We start from the raw sequence: 17,500 nt of genomic DNA on the forward strand, positions 1-17,500 counted from the left end.
TGCGTGTATGTGAGTGAAAGTAAGTGTGTGTGTATTACAGTGAGAGTGTGTGAGAGTGTAAGTGTGTGTGTATTACAGTGAGAGTGTGTGAGAGAGTAAGTGTGTGTTACAGTAAGAATGTGTGAGATAGTGTGTTACAGTGAAAGTGTGTGAGAGTAAGTGTGTGTGTGTGTTACACTGAGTGTGTGAGAGTGTGTGTGTTACACTGAGAGTGTGTGAGAGAGTTAGAGTGTGTGTGTGTGTGTGTTACACAGAGTGTGAGAGAGTGTGTGTGTGTGTGTGTGTGTGTGTGTGTGTGTGTGTGTGTGTTACACAGAGTGTGTGAGAGATTGAGTGTGTGTGTGTGTTACAGTGAGTGTGTGAGTGTTACAGTGAGTGTGTGTGAGAGACTAAGTGTGTGTGTGTGTATTACAGTGAGAGTGTGTGAAAGAGTAAGAGTGTGTTACAGTGAGTGTGTAAGACAGTGAGAGTGTGTGAGTGTTACAGTGAGTGTGAGATTAAGTGTGTGTGTGTTACAGTGAGTATGTGTAAGACAGTGAGTGTGTGTGTGTTACAGTGAGTGTGTGTGAGACAGTAAGTGTGTGTGTGTGTTACAGTGAGTATGTGAGACAGTGTTTGTATTACAGTGAGTGTGTGAGTGACTAAGTGTGTGTGTGTAAGACAGTGAGAGTGTGTGAAAGAGTAAGTGTGTTACAGTGAGTGTGTAAGACAGTGAGAGTGTGTGAGTGTTACAGTGAGTGTGAGAGAGTAAGTGTGTGTGTTACAGTGAGTGTGTGTGAGACAGTAAGTGTGTGTTACAGTAAGTATGTGAGACAGAGTGTGTGTTACAGTGAGTGTGTGTGAGACAGTAAGTGTGTGTGACAGTGAGAATGTGTGAGAGAGTAAGTGTGTGTGTGTGACAGTGAGAATGTGTGAGAAAGTGTGTGTGTGTGACAGTGAGAATGTGTGAGAGAGTAAGTGTGTGTGTGTGACAGTGAGAATGTGTGAGAGAGTAAGTGTGTGTGTGTGTGTGACAGTGAGAATGTGTGAGAGTGTAAGTGTGTGTGTGTGTGTGTGTTACAGTAAGTATGTGAGACAGAGTGTGTGTTACAGTGAGTGTGTGTGAGACAGTAAGTGTGTGTGACAGTGAGAATGTGTGAGAGAGTAAGTGTGTGTGTGTAACAGTGAGAATGTGTGAGAGAGTAAGTGTGTGTGTGTGTGACAGTGAGAATGTGTGAGAGAGTAAGTGTGTGTGTGTGACAGTGAGAATGTGTGAGAGAGTAAGTGTGTGTGACAGTGAGAATGTGTGAGAGAGTAAGTGTGTGTGTGTGTGTGACAGTGAGAATGTGTGAGAGTGTAAGTGTGTGTGTGTGTGTGTTACAGTAAGTATGTGAGACAGAGTGTGTGTTACAGTGAGTGTGTGTGAGACAGTAAGTGTGTGTGACAGTGAGAATGTGTGAGAGAGTAAGTGTGTGTGTGTGACAGTGAGAATGTGTGAGAGAGTAAGTGTGTGTGTGTGACAGTGAGAATGTGTGAGAGAGTAAGTGTGTGTGTGTGTGTGACAGTGAGAATGTGTGAGAGAGTAAGTGTGTGTGTGTTGCAGTGAGAATATGTGAGAGAGTAAGTGTGTGTGTGTTACAGTGAGTGTGTGTGAGAGTGTAAGTGTGTGTGTTACAGTAAGTATGTGAGACAGAGTGTGTGTTACAGTGAGTGTGTGTGAGACAGTAAGTGTGTGTGACAGTGAGAATGTGTGAGAGAGTAAGTGTGTGTGTGTGACAGTGAGAATGTGTGAGAGATTAAGTGTGCGTGTATGTGAGTGAAAGTAAGTGTGTGTGTATTACAGTGAGAGTGTGTGAGAGTGTAAGTGTGTGTGTATTACAGTGAGAGTGTGTGAGAGAGTAAGTGTGTGTTACAGTAAGAATGTGTGAGATAGTGTGTTACAGTGAAAGTGTGTGAGAGTAAGTGTGTGTGTGTGTTACACTGAGTGTGTGAGAGTGTGTGTGTTACACTGAGAGTGTGTGAGAGAGAGTGTGTGTGTGTGTGTGTGTGTGTGTGTGTGTTACACAGAGTGTGAGAGAGTGTGTGTGTGTGTGTGTGTGTGTGTGTGTGTGTGTGTGTGTGTGTGTGTGTGTTACACAGAGTGTGTGAGAGATTGAGTGTGTGTGTGTGTGTTACAGTGAGTGTGTGAGTGTTACAGTGAGTGTGTGTGAGAGACTAAGTGTGTGTGTGTGTATTACAGTGAGAGTGTGTGAAAGAGTAAGAGTGTGTTACAGTGAGTGTGTAAGACAGTGAGAGTGTGTGAGTGTTACAGTGAGTGTGAGATTAAGTGTGTGTGTGTTACAGTGAGTATGTGTAAGACAGTAAGTGTGTGTGTGCTACAGTAAATGTGTGTGAGACAGTAAGTGTGTGTGTTACAGTGAGTGTGTGTGAGACAGTAAGTGTGTGTGTGTGTGTTACAGTGAGTATGTGAGACAGTGTTTGTATTACAGTGAGTGTGTGAGTGACTAAGTGTGTGTGTATTACAGTGAGAGTGTGTGAAAGAGTAAGTGTGTTACAGTGAGTGTGTAAGACAGTGAGAGTGTGTGAGTGTTACAGTGAGTGTGAGAGAGTAAGTGTGTGTGTGTTACAGTGAGTGTGTGTGAGACAGTAAGTGTGTGTGTTACAGTAAGTATGTGAGACAGAGTGTGTGTTACAGTGAGTGTGTGTGAGACAGTAAGTGTGTGTGACAGTGAGAATGTGTGAGAGAGTAAGTGTGTGTGTGTGACAGTGAGAATGTGTGAGAGAGTAAGTGTGTGTGTGTGACAGTGAGAATGTGTGAGAGAGTAAGTGTGTGTGTGTGTGTTACAGTAAGTATGTGAGACAGAGTGTGTGTTACAGTGAGTGTGTGTGAGACAGTAAGTGTGTGTGACAGTGAGAATGTGTGAGAGAGTAAGTGTGTGTGTGTGACAGTGAGAATGTGTGAGAGAGTAAGTGTGTGTGTGTGTGTGTGACAGTGAGAATGTGTGAGAAAGTGTGTGTGTGTGACAGTGAGAATGTGTGAGAGAGTAAGTGTGTGTGTGTGACAGTGAAAATGTGTGAGAGAGTAAGTGTGTGTGACAGTGAGAATGTGTGAGAGAGTAAGTGTGTGTGTGTGTGACAGTGAGAATGTGTGAGAGTGTAAGTGTGTGTGTGTGTGTGTGTGTTACAGTAAGTATGTGAGACAGTAAGTGTGTGTGACAGTGAGAATGTGTGAGAGAGTAAGTGTGTGTGACAGTGAGAATGTGTGAGAGAGTAAGTGTGTGTGTGTGTGACAGTGAGAATGTGTGAGAGTGTAAGTGTGTGTGTGTGTGTGTGTGTTACAGTAAGTATGTGAGACAGAGTGTGTGTTACAGTGAGTGTGTGTGAGACAGTAAGTGTGTGTGACAGTGAGAATGTGTGAGAGAGTAAGTGTGTGTGTGTGACAGTGAGAATGTGTGAGAGAGTAAGTGTGTGTGTGTGTGACAGTGAGAATGTGTGAGAGAGTAAGTGTGTGTGTGTGACAGTGAGAATGTGTGAGAGAGTAAGTGTGTGTGTGTGACAGTGAGAATGTGTGAGAGAGTAAGTGTGTGTGTGTGTGTGACAGTGAGAATGTGTGAGAGTGTAAGTGTGTGTGTGTGTGTGTGTTACAGTAAGTATGTGAGACAGAGTGTGTGTTACAGTGAGTGTGTGTGAGACAGTAAGTGTGTGTGACAGTGAGAATGTGTGAGAGAGTAAGTGTGTGTGTGTGACAGTGAGAATGTGTGAGAGAGTAAGTGTGTGTGTGTGACAGTGAGAATGTGTGAGAGAGTAAGTGTGTGTGTGTTGCAGTGAGAATATGTGAGAGAGTAAGTGTGTGTGTTACAGTGAGTGTGTGTGAGACAGTAAGTGTGTGTGTTACAGTAAGTATGTGAGACAGAGTGTGTGTTACAGTGAGTGTGTGTGAGACAGTAAGTGTGTGTGACAGTGAGAATGTGTGAGAGAGTAAGTGTGTGTGTGTGACAGTGAGAATGTGTGAGAGATTAAGTGTGCGTGTATGTGAGTGAAAGTAAGTGTGTGTGTATTACAGTGAGAGTGTGTGAGAGTGTAAGTGTGTGTGTATTACAGTGAGAGTGTGTGAGAGAGTAAGTGTGTGTTACAGTAAGAATGTGTGAGATAGTGTGTTACAGTGAAAGTGTGTGAGAGTAAGTGTGTGTGTGTGTTACACTGAGTGTGTGAGAGTGTGTGTGTTACACTGAGAGTGTGTGAGAGAGTTAGAGTGTGTGTGTGTGTGTGTGTGTGTTACACAGAGTGTGAGAGAGAGTGTGTGTGTGAGAGAGAGTGTGTGTGTGTGTGTGTGTGTTACACAGAGTGTGTGAGAGATTGAGTGTTTGTGTGTGTTACAGTGAGTGTGTGAGTGTTACAGTGAGTGTGTGTGAGAGACTAAGTGTGTGTGTGTGTGTATTACAGTGAGAGTGTGTGAAAGAGTAAGAGTGTGTTACAGTGAGTGTGTAAGACAGTGAGAGTGTGTGAGTGTTACAGTGAGTGTGAGATTAAGTGTGTGTGTGTTACAGTGAGTATGTGTAAGACAGTAAGTGTGTGTGTGCTACAGTAAATGTGTGTGAGACAGTAAGTGTGTGTGTTACAGTGAGTGTGTGTGAGACAGTAAGTGTGTGTGTGTGTGTTACAGTGAGTATGTGAGACAGTGTTTGTATTACAGTGAGTGTGTGAGTGACTAAGTGTGTGTGTGTATTACAGTGAGAGTGTGTGAAAGAGTAAGTGTGTTACAGTGAGTGTGTAAGACAGTGAGAGTGTGTGAGTGTTACAGTGAGTGTGAGAGAGTAAGTGTGTGTGTGTTACAGTGAGTGTGTGTGAGACAGTAAGTGTGTGTTACAGTAAGTATGTGAGACAGAGTGTGTGTTACAGTGAGTGTGTGTGAGACAGTAAGTGTGTGTGACAGTGAGAATGTGTGAGAGAGTAAGTGTGTGTGTGTGACAGTGAGAATGTGTGAGAGAGTAAGTGTGTGTGTGTGTGACAGTGAGAATGTGTGAGAGAGTAAGTGTGTGTGACAGTGAGAATGTGTGAGAGAGTAAGTGTGTGTGTGTGTGTGACAGTGAGAATGTGTGAGAGTGTAAGTGTGTGTGTGTGTGACAGTGAGAATGTGTGAGAGAGTAAGTGTGTGTGTGTGTGACAGTGAGAATGTGTGAGAGAGTAAGTGTGTGTGTGTGACAGTGAGAATGTGTGAGAGAGTAAGTGTGTGTGACAGTGAGAATGTGTGAGAGAGTAAGTGTGTGTGTGTGAGACAGTGAGAATGTGTGAGAGTGTAAGTGTGTGTGTGTGTGTGTGTTACAGTAAGTATGTGAGACAGAGTGTGTGTTACAGTGAGTGTGTGTGAGACAGTAAGTGTGTGTGACAGTGAGAATGTGTGAGAGAGTAAGTGTGTGTGTGTTGCAGTGAGTGTGTGTGAGACAGTAAGTGTGTGTGTTACAGTAAGTATGTGAGACAGAGTGTGTGTTACAGTGAGTGTGTGTGAGACAGTAAGTGTGTGTGACAGTGAGAATGTGTGAGAGAGTAAGTGTGTGTGTGACAGTGAGAATGTGTGAGAGAGTAAGTGTGTGTGTGTTGCAGTGAGTGTGTGTGAGACAGTAAGTGTGTGTGTTACAGTAAGTATGTGAGACAGAGTGTGTGTTACAGTGAGTGTGTGTGAGACAGTAAGTGTGTGTGACAGTGAGAATGTGTGAGAGAGTAAGTGTGTGTGTGTTACAGTGAGTGTGTGTGAGACAGTAAGTGTGTGTTACAGTAAGTATGTGAGACAGAGTGTGTGTTACAGTGAGTGTGTGTGAGACAGTAAGTGTGTGTGACAGTGAGAATGTGTGAGAGAGTAAGTGTGTGTGTGTGACAGTGAGAATGTGTGAGAGAGTAAGTGTGTGTGTGTTGCAGTGAGAATGTGTGAGAGAGTAAGTGTGTGTGTGTGTGACAGTGAGAATGTGTGAGAGAGTAAGTGTGTGTGACAGTGAGAATGTGTGAGAGAGTAAGTGTGTGTGTGTGTGTGACAGTGAGAATGTGTGAGAGTGTAAGTGTGTGTGTGTGTGACAGTGAGAATGTGTGAGAGAGTAAGTGTGTGTGTGTGTGACAGTGAGAATGTGTGAGAGAGTAAGTGTGTGTGTGTGACAGTGAGAATGTGTGAGAGAGTAAGTGTGTGTGACAGTGAGAATGTGTGAGAGAGTAAGTGTGTGTGTGTGAGACAGTGAGAATGTGTGAGAGTGTAAGTGTGTGTGTGTGTGTGTGTTACAGTAAGTATGTGAGACAGAGTGTGTGTTACAGTGAGTGTGTGTGAGACAGTAAGTGTGTGTGACAGTGAGAATGTGTGAGAGAGTAAGTGTGTGTGTGTTGCAGTGAGTGTGTGTGAGACAGTAAGTGTGTGTGTTACAGTAAGTATGTGAGACAGAGTGTGTGTTACAGTGAGTGTGTGTGAGACAGTAAGTGTGTGTGACAGTGAGAATGTGTGAGAGAGTAAGTGTGTGTGTGACAGTGAGAATGTGTGAGAGAGTAAGTGTGTGTGTGTTGCAGTGAGTGTGTGTGAGACAGTAAGTGTGTGTGTTACAGTAAGTATGTGAGACAGAGTGTGTGTTACAGTGAGTGTGTGTGAGACAGTAAGTGTGTGTGACAGTGAGAATGTGTGAGAGAGTAAGTGTGTGTGTGTTGCAGTGAGAATATGTGAGAGAGTAAGTGTGTGTGTGTTGCAGTGAGAATGTGTGAGAGAGTAAGTGTGTGTGTGTTGCAGTGAGAATATGTGAGAGAGTAAGTGTGTGTGTGTTGCAGTGAGAATGTGTGAGAGAGTAAGTGTGTGTGTGTTGCAGTGAGAATATGTGAGAGAGTAAGTGTGTGTGTGACAGTGAGAATGTGTGAGAGAGTAAGTGTGTGTGTGTTGCAGTGAGAATATGTGAGAGAGTAAGTGTGTGTGTGACAGTGAGAATGTGTGAGAGAGTAAGTGTGTGTGTGTTGCAGTGAGAATGTGTGAGAGAGTAAGTGTGTGTGTGTGTGTTACAGTGAGAATATAAGTCTCTTCCGTAAACACTGCTCCTCGCGCTGTCCTCCATCTTAGCTAGCGGCTAATAAACACAGTGGGTAACTGTGCAGTGTCTCTCAGTGCATAGTGAACACAGAGAAGTGTAACTACACAAAACTACACTATTGTGTTATTATTGTGAAGTAATCATTAATACGTGTTAGCAGTATTAGCCTCGGACAGTGGTGAAGTTAACCTGCAACACAAGCTAACTGGCTAACAGGCGACACTGCTCAGTGCGAGGCGGCTAAAGGAGAAGCTAAACTGAAGGCTTAGTGAGGCAAATGTGTTCCGGTCCCACAGCTGGGAGAAAGCGGATCAGCACCACGGCCTGCAGGGGAACCGAACCGGTGTGTACTGTATACAATAATATAATAATAACTGTTTTAAATAACATTAACAATAATAAAAGCCGAGCCGCTAAGCCCCTGTCCGCCATTTTGTAACTCTGACCTGAGTGGAGATGTGGAGCAGATCCGCTCCGTCAGCTGCAGTTCCGGTCCGTGTAGAGCGGAGAAAACCTAAATACACGGATCATATGACAAGTTTACATGAATACTGACTAAAGCACACGGGTTTATTACGCTACTGAGCTAATGCTCCGTGTTTTCACCGCTGGGGCTGCAGCGAACTCGTACTCCTGCGCCACCTGCCGCCCAGAGACAAAACTGCAGCAGCCGGGAAGGAACTCGGGTCGCGTCCCAAACCACTGCTGTACCTCTACTACTACTACTACTACTACTACATTCAACCACTTCATCAATTTGGGCTGTGTCTCAAACCACTGCTATACGACACTACAGTAAACTACACCACACTACAATAAACTACAATGCACCACAGTAATTTACAGTCAACTACAGAAAACTACATTCAGCTCTACAAACTACACCCAATAGAGTAAACTACACTCAGTTACAGTAAACCACACCACACAACAGTTAATTGCATCAGCTACAGCAAACTACATCACCATACAGCAAACTAAACTTAACTAGAACAAACTACACCACACTACTGTAAGCTACACTCGACAACATCAAGCTAAACTGCACTACAGTAAACTACACTCAGCAACAGAAAACTACACCATACAACTGCAGAACAGAGTAAACTACACTCAGCAACAGTAAACTACACTCACCTACAACAAACTACACGACACTACAGTAAACTACACTCACCTACAACAAACTACACCACACCACAGTAAACTACATTCAGCAACAGCAAACTACACTCACCCACAACAAACTACACCATACTACAGTAAATTATACTCAACTACAAACAACCACACCACACTACAGTAAACTACAATCAACTACAGCAAAACTCCACACTAAAGTAAACTAGACTTAACTGCAGTAAACTACTCTCAACTACAGCTAATTACACTTGCCTACAACAAACTACACTACAGCAAACTAAACTTAACTACAACAAAACTACACCATACTAAAGTAAACTATACTTAACTACAGTAAACTACACCTAACTACATTAAACTACATTCAGCAACAGCGAACTAAACAACACTACAGCAAACTACACTCAACAAGAGCAAACTACACCACATCACGGTAAACTTCTAACCTACAACCAACTACACCACATTACATAAAACTTCCTTAGCTACAACAACTACAATGCGCCATGAATTACACCAAACTGCTCCACATTACCATAAAATACACTCAACTAAAGTAAACTACATCACACTATAGTAAACAAGACTCAACTGCAGCAAACTACACCACACCACAGTAAACTACGCCACACAACGGGAAACTTCACTCAACTCCAGTGTACTACACTACAGTAAACTACACTCAACCGCAGTAAAGTACACTACAACACAGTAAACTACACTCAACTGCAGTAAACTACACCACAGTAAACTACACTCAACTGCGGTAAACTACAGCAAACTAAACTTCACTCAACTCCAGTATACTACACTACAGTAAACTACACTCAACGGCAGTAAACTACTGTTAGTGTTAAGATGTTTCTCACACTATCTCACACATATCCCTTTGTCTGTTCAGTGTCTATAGAATAATTACGATGTTAGTCTGTAAGGGAAACAGGGAGTCTTATCTGGGTTCACACATCTCCGGCTAGTATATCCTCTTATCTAAACAGGAAACAAGTTTAGGACAGCCCTTTCTCTGTATGTGTATATATACGTTCTGCTACCTGCAATAAACAGAAGAAGAGGAAGAACATGCATTCTGTGTGCTGTGTATTTCTTCTTCCCTGATGTCGGAAAGGCACCGCGGGTCGTATGGAAAACCTCTCCAAGAATTAAGTTTCGTTTGGGCATGATAAAAATCTAACAACTACATTACAGTAGACTACACTTAACTGCAGTAAACTACACTACACCACAGTAAACTACAATCAACTGCAGAAAACTACACTACAGTAGACTACACTAAACTGCAGAAAGAACTACACCACAACACAGTAAACTTTTCTACAGTACAGTAAACTACACAGTACTGAATAAATATAACACACACACACACACACACACACACACACACACACACACACAATAAAGAGAAATAAAGAGATGTTTATGAATATTGGTAGCAAAATCTTTATCCTTTATAAAAATCACAAAAGTGCACACTTTAAAACCAGCTGAATTGAAACAAGACCCGGTTCAGAGGTCATAAACATGTACTTCGTATCAAAATAAACATATCCAATATGAAGACTAGTAAATTGATTAGAAATGCTAATGTGGCTAACAGGCATGAAAACATGGGGTGGGAGGAATTTAACATGGTGTAAAGCAGATGAACCTCCATTATCTCAAGCCTGGTATTTCCAGTTCATCCAGAACATGTCACCTTCACACATACACACACACACACACACACACACACACACACACAAATTCTTTATATAAATACAGGCATTTAGGAAAAGAAATAATTTACATGTCAGGAATATTTCCTTGGAGGAATAATAAACTCATTTCGTTTAGTGACACAGACCCCATGTGCATGTTACTGAAATAATCAAATAAATTGTGATTTTTTTCATATGATTTTTGAAAATATGAACATTTTTATAAATATATCAATTCATTAAAAGTTTACTCCATCCACCATTTTATAAACTAAATATTGAGAGTGATGATATGGATCCACCAGGGGGCAGCACACAATCTCTACATACAAGTACCTATATCCAGTGTGTGTGTGTGTGTGTGTGTGTGTGTGTGTGTGTGTGTGTGTGTGTGTGTGTGTGTGTTATTTGGCTCCATACATCCTCTCGATGTCATGTTTGTAGTGTGTCTGTAATTCTTTTCTCTTCAGCTTAAATGCATCAGTAACAAGTCCTGTTTCCGGAGTCCAGGCCTGAGAGCTGAGACGCACCTTTATGGGAACCTCAAACCTCTGCAGCTTATCTACACACACACACACACACACACACACACACACACACACACACACACACGCGCTTACAAATAAATGAATACAGATGATAGAAAAAACAGACAAGACCAAATAGAAATAGGGGTGTGGCTTACTGGTTGTAGCAACCCCTTTAATAGCTTTTAGGACTTCCTGTTCCAGGGTAGCATGATTACAGAGCTCCTCCCACTTTCCCTTAATCCCATTCTTATTGGCAAGTTCAGTCAGTTGCTTCTGATTGGGCACCACAAAGCTGATGATGTAGTTCTGATTGCTGATTGGTCAGAGAGAGTAAAGAATAGATCACAGAATCTCAATGTTTCAGTGTGTGTGTGTGTGTGTGTGTGTGTGTGGGGGGGGGGGGGGGGGGTGATGGTTGAGAGAGAGAGTTAACCTGTTAGCGAAGACACAGATGTTGTCAATTAGTGGACAGTTCTTCAGCGCCGCCTCCACCTTTGCCAGAGAAACGTATTCACCTGCCTGCAGCTTCACCAAGTCCTTCTTACGGTCTGGGGATGGGGGAGAGGGGGAACGGGGGGGTATTATTATTAATATTATTATTATTATTATTATTATTATTATTATTATTATTATTACTATTACTATTATTATTATTATTATTATTATTAACCCAGTCATTAGTGTTGCACAGGCCAGTGCACTCTTCGTGCCGGTCCCAAGCCCGGGTAAATGTGGAGGTTTGTGTTATGAAGGACATCCAGTGTAAAACATGTACCAAATCAAATATGCGGATCAGAAATCAGAATTCCATAGCGGATCGGTCGAGGCCCGGGTTACCAACAACCACTAGAGGTATCATTAACCAACAGGGTACCGGTGTAAATTGTGCTTCTGTTGGCTGAAGGAGGTGAAGGAGAGGAGGAAGACGTCTACAGAGACAGCAGGGAAAGGAGAAGTGGAGGAGAAGTGGAGGTTCAGGTTGTTACTTTAAATGTTGGTACTATGACTGGTAAAGGGAGAGAGGGAGCTGATATGATGAAGAGAAGAAAGGTAGAGATGTTCAGGAGACCAAGTGGAAAGGGAGTAAGACCAGGAACATTGGAGGTGTTTAAACTGTTCTATTATGGTGTGGATGAAAGGAGAAATGGTGTAGGGGGATTCTGAAGGAAGAGTACAGTAAGAGTGTAGTGGAGGTGAAGAGAGTTTCTGATAGGGTGATGAACATGAAGCTGAAAGTTGAAGGCGTGATGATAAATGTCATCAGTGCTTATGCTCCACAAGTGGGTTGTGAGATGGAGGAGAAGGAACAATTCTGGAGTGAGTTAGATGAAGTGGTAGAAGGTGATTGGTGATTGTAGTAGATTTCAATAAAACAGAATTAACAGAATTTTGGAAGGTGAGAAGATGCCTGAGGAATGGAGAAGGAGTGTACTGGTACTGATCTTTAAGAATAAGGGAGATGTGCAGACCTGCAGTAACTACAGGGGAATAAAGTTGATCAGTCACACCATGAAGTTATGGGAAAGAGTAGTGGAAGCCAGGCTGAGAGAAGAGGTGACCATCTGTGAGCAACAGTGTGGTTTCATGCCGAGGAAGAGCACCACAGACGCATTATTTGCTTTGAGGATGTTGATGGAGAAGTATAGAGAAGATCAGAAGGAGCTGCTTTGTATATTTGTGGATTTAGAGAAAGCGTATGACAGGGTGGAGAGAGGAGTTGTGGTATTGTATGAGGAAGTCAGGTGTGTCAGAGGAGTATGTGAGGGTGGTGCAGGACATGTATGAGGACAGTGTGACAGCAGTGAAGTGTGCAGTAGGTACGACTGACTGGTTTAGGGTGGAGGTTGGACTGCATCAATATGTAAATGAGAGGGAGGGCAGTGGAGGGGTGCGGTTGCAGGGAGAAGAGGTGGAGAAGGTGGAGGAGTTCAGGTACCTGGGGTCAACAGTGCAAAGTAATGGAGAGTGTGTTAGAGAAGTGAAGAAAAGAGTGCAGGCAGGGTGGAGTGGGTGGAGAAGAGTGATAGCAGGAGTGATTTGTGATAGAAGAGTATCTGTGAGAGTGAAAGGGAAAGTTTATAGGACTGTGGTGAGACCTGAGATGTTGTATGGATTAGAGACAGTGGCATTGAGTAAAAGACAGGAGGTGGAGCTGGAGGTAGCAGAGCTGAAGATGTTGAGATGTTCGTTTAGATTGACGACGATGGACAGGATTAGAAAGGAGTTCATTAGAGGGACAACACGTAGGACGTTTTGGAGACAAGGTGAGGGAGGTGAGATTGAGATGGTTTGGACATGTGCAGAGGAGGGACATGGGGTATATCAGTAGGAGAATGCTGAGGATGGAGACACCAGGAAGGAGGAAAAGAGGAAGACCAAGGAGGAGGTTTATGGATGTGGTGAGGGAAGACAGTTACAGACAGTCAGGAAGAGAGACAGGTAGATGGGGGAAGCCGAAAGCAATAGAAGAAGACTATTATTATTATTATTATTATTATTACTATTTTTGTTGGTCATTATTATTTGTATTAATACAAGTCAGGTGACAGCAGCTGTGTCTTTAAATAAATTGGGTTATTTGGGTTGTGATTGGGTTAGTCGCGTTGTGATTGGGTTAGTCGCGTTGTGATTGGGTTAGTCAGGTTGTGATTGGGTTAGTCAGGTTGTGATTGGGTTAGTCGCGTTGTGATTGGGTTAGTCGCGTTGTGATTGGGTTAGTCGGGTTGTGATTGGGTTAGTCGGGTTGTGATTGGGTTATTTAGGTTGTGATTGGGTTATTTGGGTTGTGATTGGGTTAGTCAGGTTGTGATTGGGTTATTTAGGTTGTGATTGGGTTAGTCGGGTTGTGATTGGGTTAGTCGGGTTGTGATTGGGTTAGTCGGGTTGTGATTGGGTTAGTCGGGTTGTGATTGGGTTAGTCGGGTTGTGATTGGGTTAGTCGGGTTGTGATTGGGTTATTTGGGTTGTGATTGGGTTAGTCGGGTTGTGATTGGGTTATTTAGGTTGTGATTGGGTTAGTCGATTTGTGATTGGGTTATTTGGGTTGTGATTGTGTTATTTGGGTTGTGATTGTGTTATTTAGGTTGTGATTGGGTTAGTCAGGTTGTGATTGTGTTATTTGGGTTGTGATTGTGTTATTTAGGTTGTGATTGGGTTAGTCAGGTTGTGATTGGGTTATTTGGGTTGTGATTGTGTTATTTGGCTTGTGATTGGGTTAGTCAGGTTGTGATTGGATTAGTCGCGTTGTGATTGGGTTATTTAGGTTGTGATTGGGTTATTTGGGTTGTGATTGGTTTAGTCAGGTTGTGATTGGTTTATTTAGGTTGTGATTGGGTTATTTGGGTTGTGATTGGGTTATTTAGGTTGTGATTGGGTTAGTCGGGTTGTGATTGGGTTAGTCGATTTGTGATTAGGTTATTCGGGTTGTGATTGTGTTATTTGGGTTGTGATTGCGTTATTTAGGTTGTGATTCGGTTAGTCGGGTTGTGATTGGGTTATTTGGGTTGTGATTGGGTTAGTCGGGTTGTGATTGGGTTAGTCGGGTTGTGATTGGGTTATTTAGGTTGTGATGGGGTTATTTAGGTTGTGATTGTGTTATTTAGGTTGTGATTGGGTTAGTCAGGTTGTGATTGGGTTGTTTGTCTTGTGATTGGGTTAGTCAGGTTGTGATTGGGTTAGTCGGGTTGTGATTGGGTTAGTCGGGTTGTGATTGGGTTAGTCAGGTTGTGATTGGGTTAGTCAGGTTGTGATTGGGTTATTTGGCTTGTGATTGGGTTAGTCAGGTTGTGATTGGGTTAGTCGCGTTGTGATTGGGTTAGTCGGGTTGTGATTTGGTTATTTAGGTTGTGATTGGGTTAGTCAGGTTGTGATTGGGTTAGTCGCATTGTGATTTGGTTATTTAGGTTGTGATTGGGTTATTTAGGTTGTGATTGGGTTAATCAGGTTGTGATTGGGTTAGTCGCATTGTGATTTGGTTATTTAGGTTGTGATTGGGTTATTTAGGTTGTGATTGGGTTAGTCAGGTTGTGATTGGGTTATTTAGGTTGTGATTGGGTTAGTCAGGTTGTGATTGGGTTAGTCAGGTTGTGATTGGGTTATTTGGGTTGTGATTGGGTTATTTGGGTTGTGATTGGGTTAGTCCAGTCGTGATTGGATTGATTTGACACTCACCAACTATTTGTAAGCAGCCATCAGGATGCACCTCCCCTACATCACCTGTACAGAACCAGCGTTGCCCTGCCTCATCTACCCAGAATTCCCCGCTCTCTCCCTCAGTCTCCTTTCCGTAGTATCCCATGGCAACATTCGGCCCACCAATCAGAATCTCACCTCGGGGATGGGGCTTGTCCTGAGTGGTGTAACCTCCTGGGAAAGGAGGTGAAGCTTCTTTTCAGTAACCCACACTCTTTCACTAGTGTGTATAAGAGTGTTGTAGTAATTCAGTGTTGTTGTTGTTGGTGTGTGTGTGTGTGTGTGTTACCCTCAGCCCAGTCTCGCAGTTTGAGCTCAGAGCAAATAAGTGGTGCCCCAACACGTCCTGTGGTACAATCAGAAACTACACACACACACACACACACACACACACACACACACACACACACACACACACACACACAAACTTTGCTCTATTACACTAGCTATTTTATTACTAAAAGTAATAGCACCTGAATTAGAAACACATGGACTCTCCTGTCAGAATGTAACTATACAAAAAACAAGCATCAGAAACCGTGTGTGTGTGTGTGTGTGTGTGTGTGTGTGTGTGTGTGTGTGTGTGTGTGTGTGTGCGCATGTGCGTACATACACACTGAGATGGTTGCTGCCCCACAGGTCTCTGTGAGGCCATAACCAATGGTGACGGGGCAGAAACACACTTTGATGAAACGGTGTGTGTCAGGAGAAAGGGGAGCTCCACCACTGAGCATCAACCTCACACGCCCTCCCAACAACATGGATATACGCTTAAACACCATCCTATAACCCATACACACACACACACACACACACACCCAAACACATTAACCTCACAAGAGTGTGTGTGCGTGTGTGTGTGAGAGAGAAAGACTCACGTGTTACATATGGGTGTATCTGCTCCGTGTTCCAGCTGCTGTACTTTGTATTTGTAGGCCATATTAAACAGCACCCTCTGTAGTGTGCTCATCTCTGATACCTTACTCATTACATTCTTATAGATACGATCCATAATCTCCTACACACACACACACACACACACACACACACACACATTAAGTTCACACGTGCTCCCAACAACATGGATACGCTTAAAACCCCATCCTATAACCCCCCCCCCCCCCCCCCCCACACACACACACACACACACACACACACACACACACACACACACACACCATCACTCCTTCAACACAAATGTTGAATAGATTTTTTAAGTTCAGAGGGAACAAAGGTAAAGAAATAGACAGAATTATTCTGCAGAGAGACATAATGGTGTGAAGGTGTGTGTGTGTGTGTGTGTGTGTGTGTGTGTGTGTGTGTGTGTGTGTGTGTGTGTATGTGTGTTGTCTTACTGGAACAGCAGCGATGAGAGTGGGTTTGAGGACAGTGCAGTCTCCTTTACTGCCTCGCTTTATTTTACTGGACTTCACATATATACACACACACACACACACACACACACACACACACACACAACAATGGAGAGAAAGAACACAATTTTGTGAAAACCAGTGACTTACAGTCTCACACACACACACACACACTCCTCATTATTAATCAGTTCACTTCCGCATCACTGAAAAACACAAAAAGTTGCTTATAAAAGTAAAGATGAATTAGTGATCAAAATCGTCTCCTCGGTTGTGTAACGCGTCTTTCTGTGACTCAGTAACACAAACAAACTGACTCATGATAAACTGTGTGTGTGTGTGTGTGTGTGTGTGTGTGTGTGTGTGTGTGTGTGTGTGTGTGTGTGTGTGTGTGTCGGGGGGGAGGGGGGTACCTGGTCTGAGAGTGTGTGTGGTGAGGAGTATCCAATCCGGCAGCCGTGACTCAGACAGGATATTTCTGCTGTCAGCTCCAGAACATGAGCCAATGGAAGATAACCAACATACATGTCCTCAGGCCTACACACACACACACACACACACACACACACACACACACACACACACACACACACACACACACGTAAATGCTAAAATATCTGAGCTGTGATAGTAATGATCCCGATAAACTTGATACTATGGTTAATTAGTGAGATTCTGTCTTCCTGATAAAAGGAGAACCAGTGAAGAACCCTGCAGTATCATTTGCATTTGTGTAGGCAAATCACTTGAGTCAATAAATCACATTTTTAAGGACAGTAGCTGTTGATATCTAAATGATGAAGCAGAGAAGGTCCTGATAGAGTCTGAACCATTGTTGGTTAGGTGTCTTAGATGGTCTCAGGGTGGTTTGGAGGTCCTGTTGTGTTAGATGAGTGTTGGTGTAAAATGTTAATAGGAGAAAAGAAAGGATGGTATTGGAAAGAAAAGTGAGATTGGAGGAGGAAAGTGTTGTGAATCTCCTTAAACTTCTCTTATAAAAAAATGGTCAGGTCTTTAGAACCTTACATGAAGATACAGGCCCAGAGGTATTCTGTGTGACCTCTATAGACTGCTGTGTGTGACAATCTTAGCAGGAGTTTAGCAGTCTCTGAGAAACTCAATCCATCTCATGTGGTATCTTCAACCTTCACTGTTTTTAATTATTTAGATGTTTACGGTGAACATTAACTGAAGCTCTGGACCTGAATCACACTGATCTACATAAATTAGCTTTTATTTATTTTGTTGATTGGCCAAGAATATATATATAATAATAAAGTGGACAGTGTGATATACAGTATATTTAGGGCTCACTAGTGGTGATTTTGTGCTGCTGGGATTTGAACTCCTGACCTTCTCATCAGTATAAGATTTACTCCTGTGCCTGTAATAAACACTGATTTTTAACCCTAACCCTTAAAGTGGTCACTGTTGATGAAACATTACACAAGGCCCTACATGTCTACATGCTCTGAATTGTCAGTTGTGTTCTGTGCTGTGATTGGCTGACCCAAGACCTG

General features: G+C 42.9%; 2 protein-coding genes and 1 long non-coding RNA gene across 6 annotated transcripts in view; 1 reads left to right on the forward strand and 2 right to left on the reverse strand.

The window, feature by feature from the left end:
- The window catches only part of stag2a (STAG2 cohesin complex component a), a 55,801-nt gene extending 48,103 nt beyond the window's left edge, over positions 1-7,698 (reverse strand). For all 3 annotated transcript variants that reach the window (XM_083532127.1, XM_083532126.1, XM_083532125.1), the window contains exon 1: positions 7,475-7,698. The gene's annotated coding sequence lies outside the window, so the exon portion shown is untranslated. The remainder of the gene's footprint in view (positions 1-7,474) is intronic.
- Positions 7,699-9,605: 1,907 nt separating this feature from the next.
- acsl4b (acyl-CoA synthetase long chain family member 4b) overlaps positions 9,606-17,500 on the reverse strand; it is a 10,885-nt gene continuing 2,990 nt past the window's right edge. For both annotated transcript variants that reach the window (XM_083532162.1, XM_083532163.1), the window contains 10 exons: positions 17,491-17,500; positions 16,394-16,517; positions 15,963-16,034; positions 15,486-15,625; positions 15,221-15,390; positions 14,897-14,971; positions 14,587-14,781; positions 10,850-10,964; positions 10,572-10,729; positions 9,606-10,448 (listed from right to left, as the gene is read on the reverse strand). The exon at positions 17,491-17,500 is cut by the window's right edge and continues 141 nt beyond it. In XM_083532162.1, the coding sequence (XP_083388288.1) occupies positions 10,291-10,448; positions 10,572-10,729; positions 10,850-10,964; positions 14,587-14,781; positions 14,897-14,971; positions 15,221-15,390; positions 15,486-15,625; positions 15,963-16,034; positions 16,394-16,517; positions 17,491-17,500 (1,217 nt within the window). In that variant the 3' untranslated portion in view covers positions 9,606-10,290. The remainder of the gene's footprint in view (positions 10,449-10,571; positions 10,730-10,849; positions 10,965-14,586; positions 14,782-14,896; positions 14,972-15,220; positions 15,391-15,485; positions 15,626-15,962; positions 16,035-16,393; positions 16,518-17,490) is intronic.
- On the forward strand, positions 11,807-14,063 carry LOC310720991. Its single transcript, XR_014531891.1, has 4 exons — positions 11,807-11,946; positions 13,059-13,418; positions 13,719-13,778; positions 13,879-14,063. It is a non-coding gene; the product is annotated as an uncharacterized lncRNA (long non-coding RNA).

The sequence above is a fragment of the Silurus aristotelis genome (assembly GCF_946808225.1).
Source record: "Silurus aristotelis genome assembly, chromosome: 26".
Lineage (NCBI taxonomy): Eukaryota > Metazoa > Chordata > Actinopteri > Siluriformes > Siluridae > Silurus > Silurus aristotelis.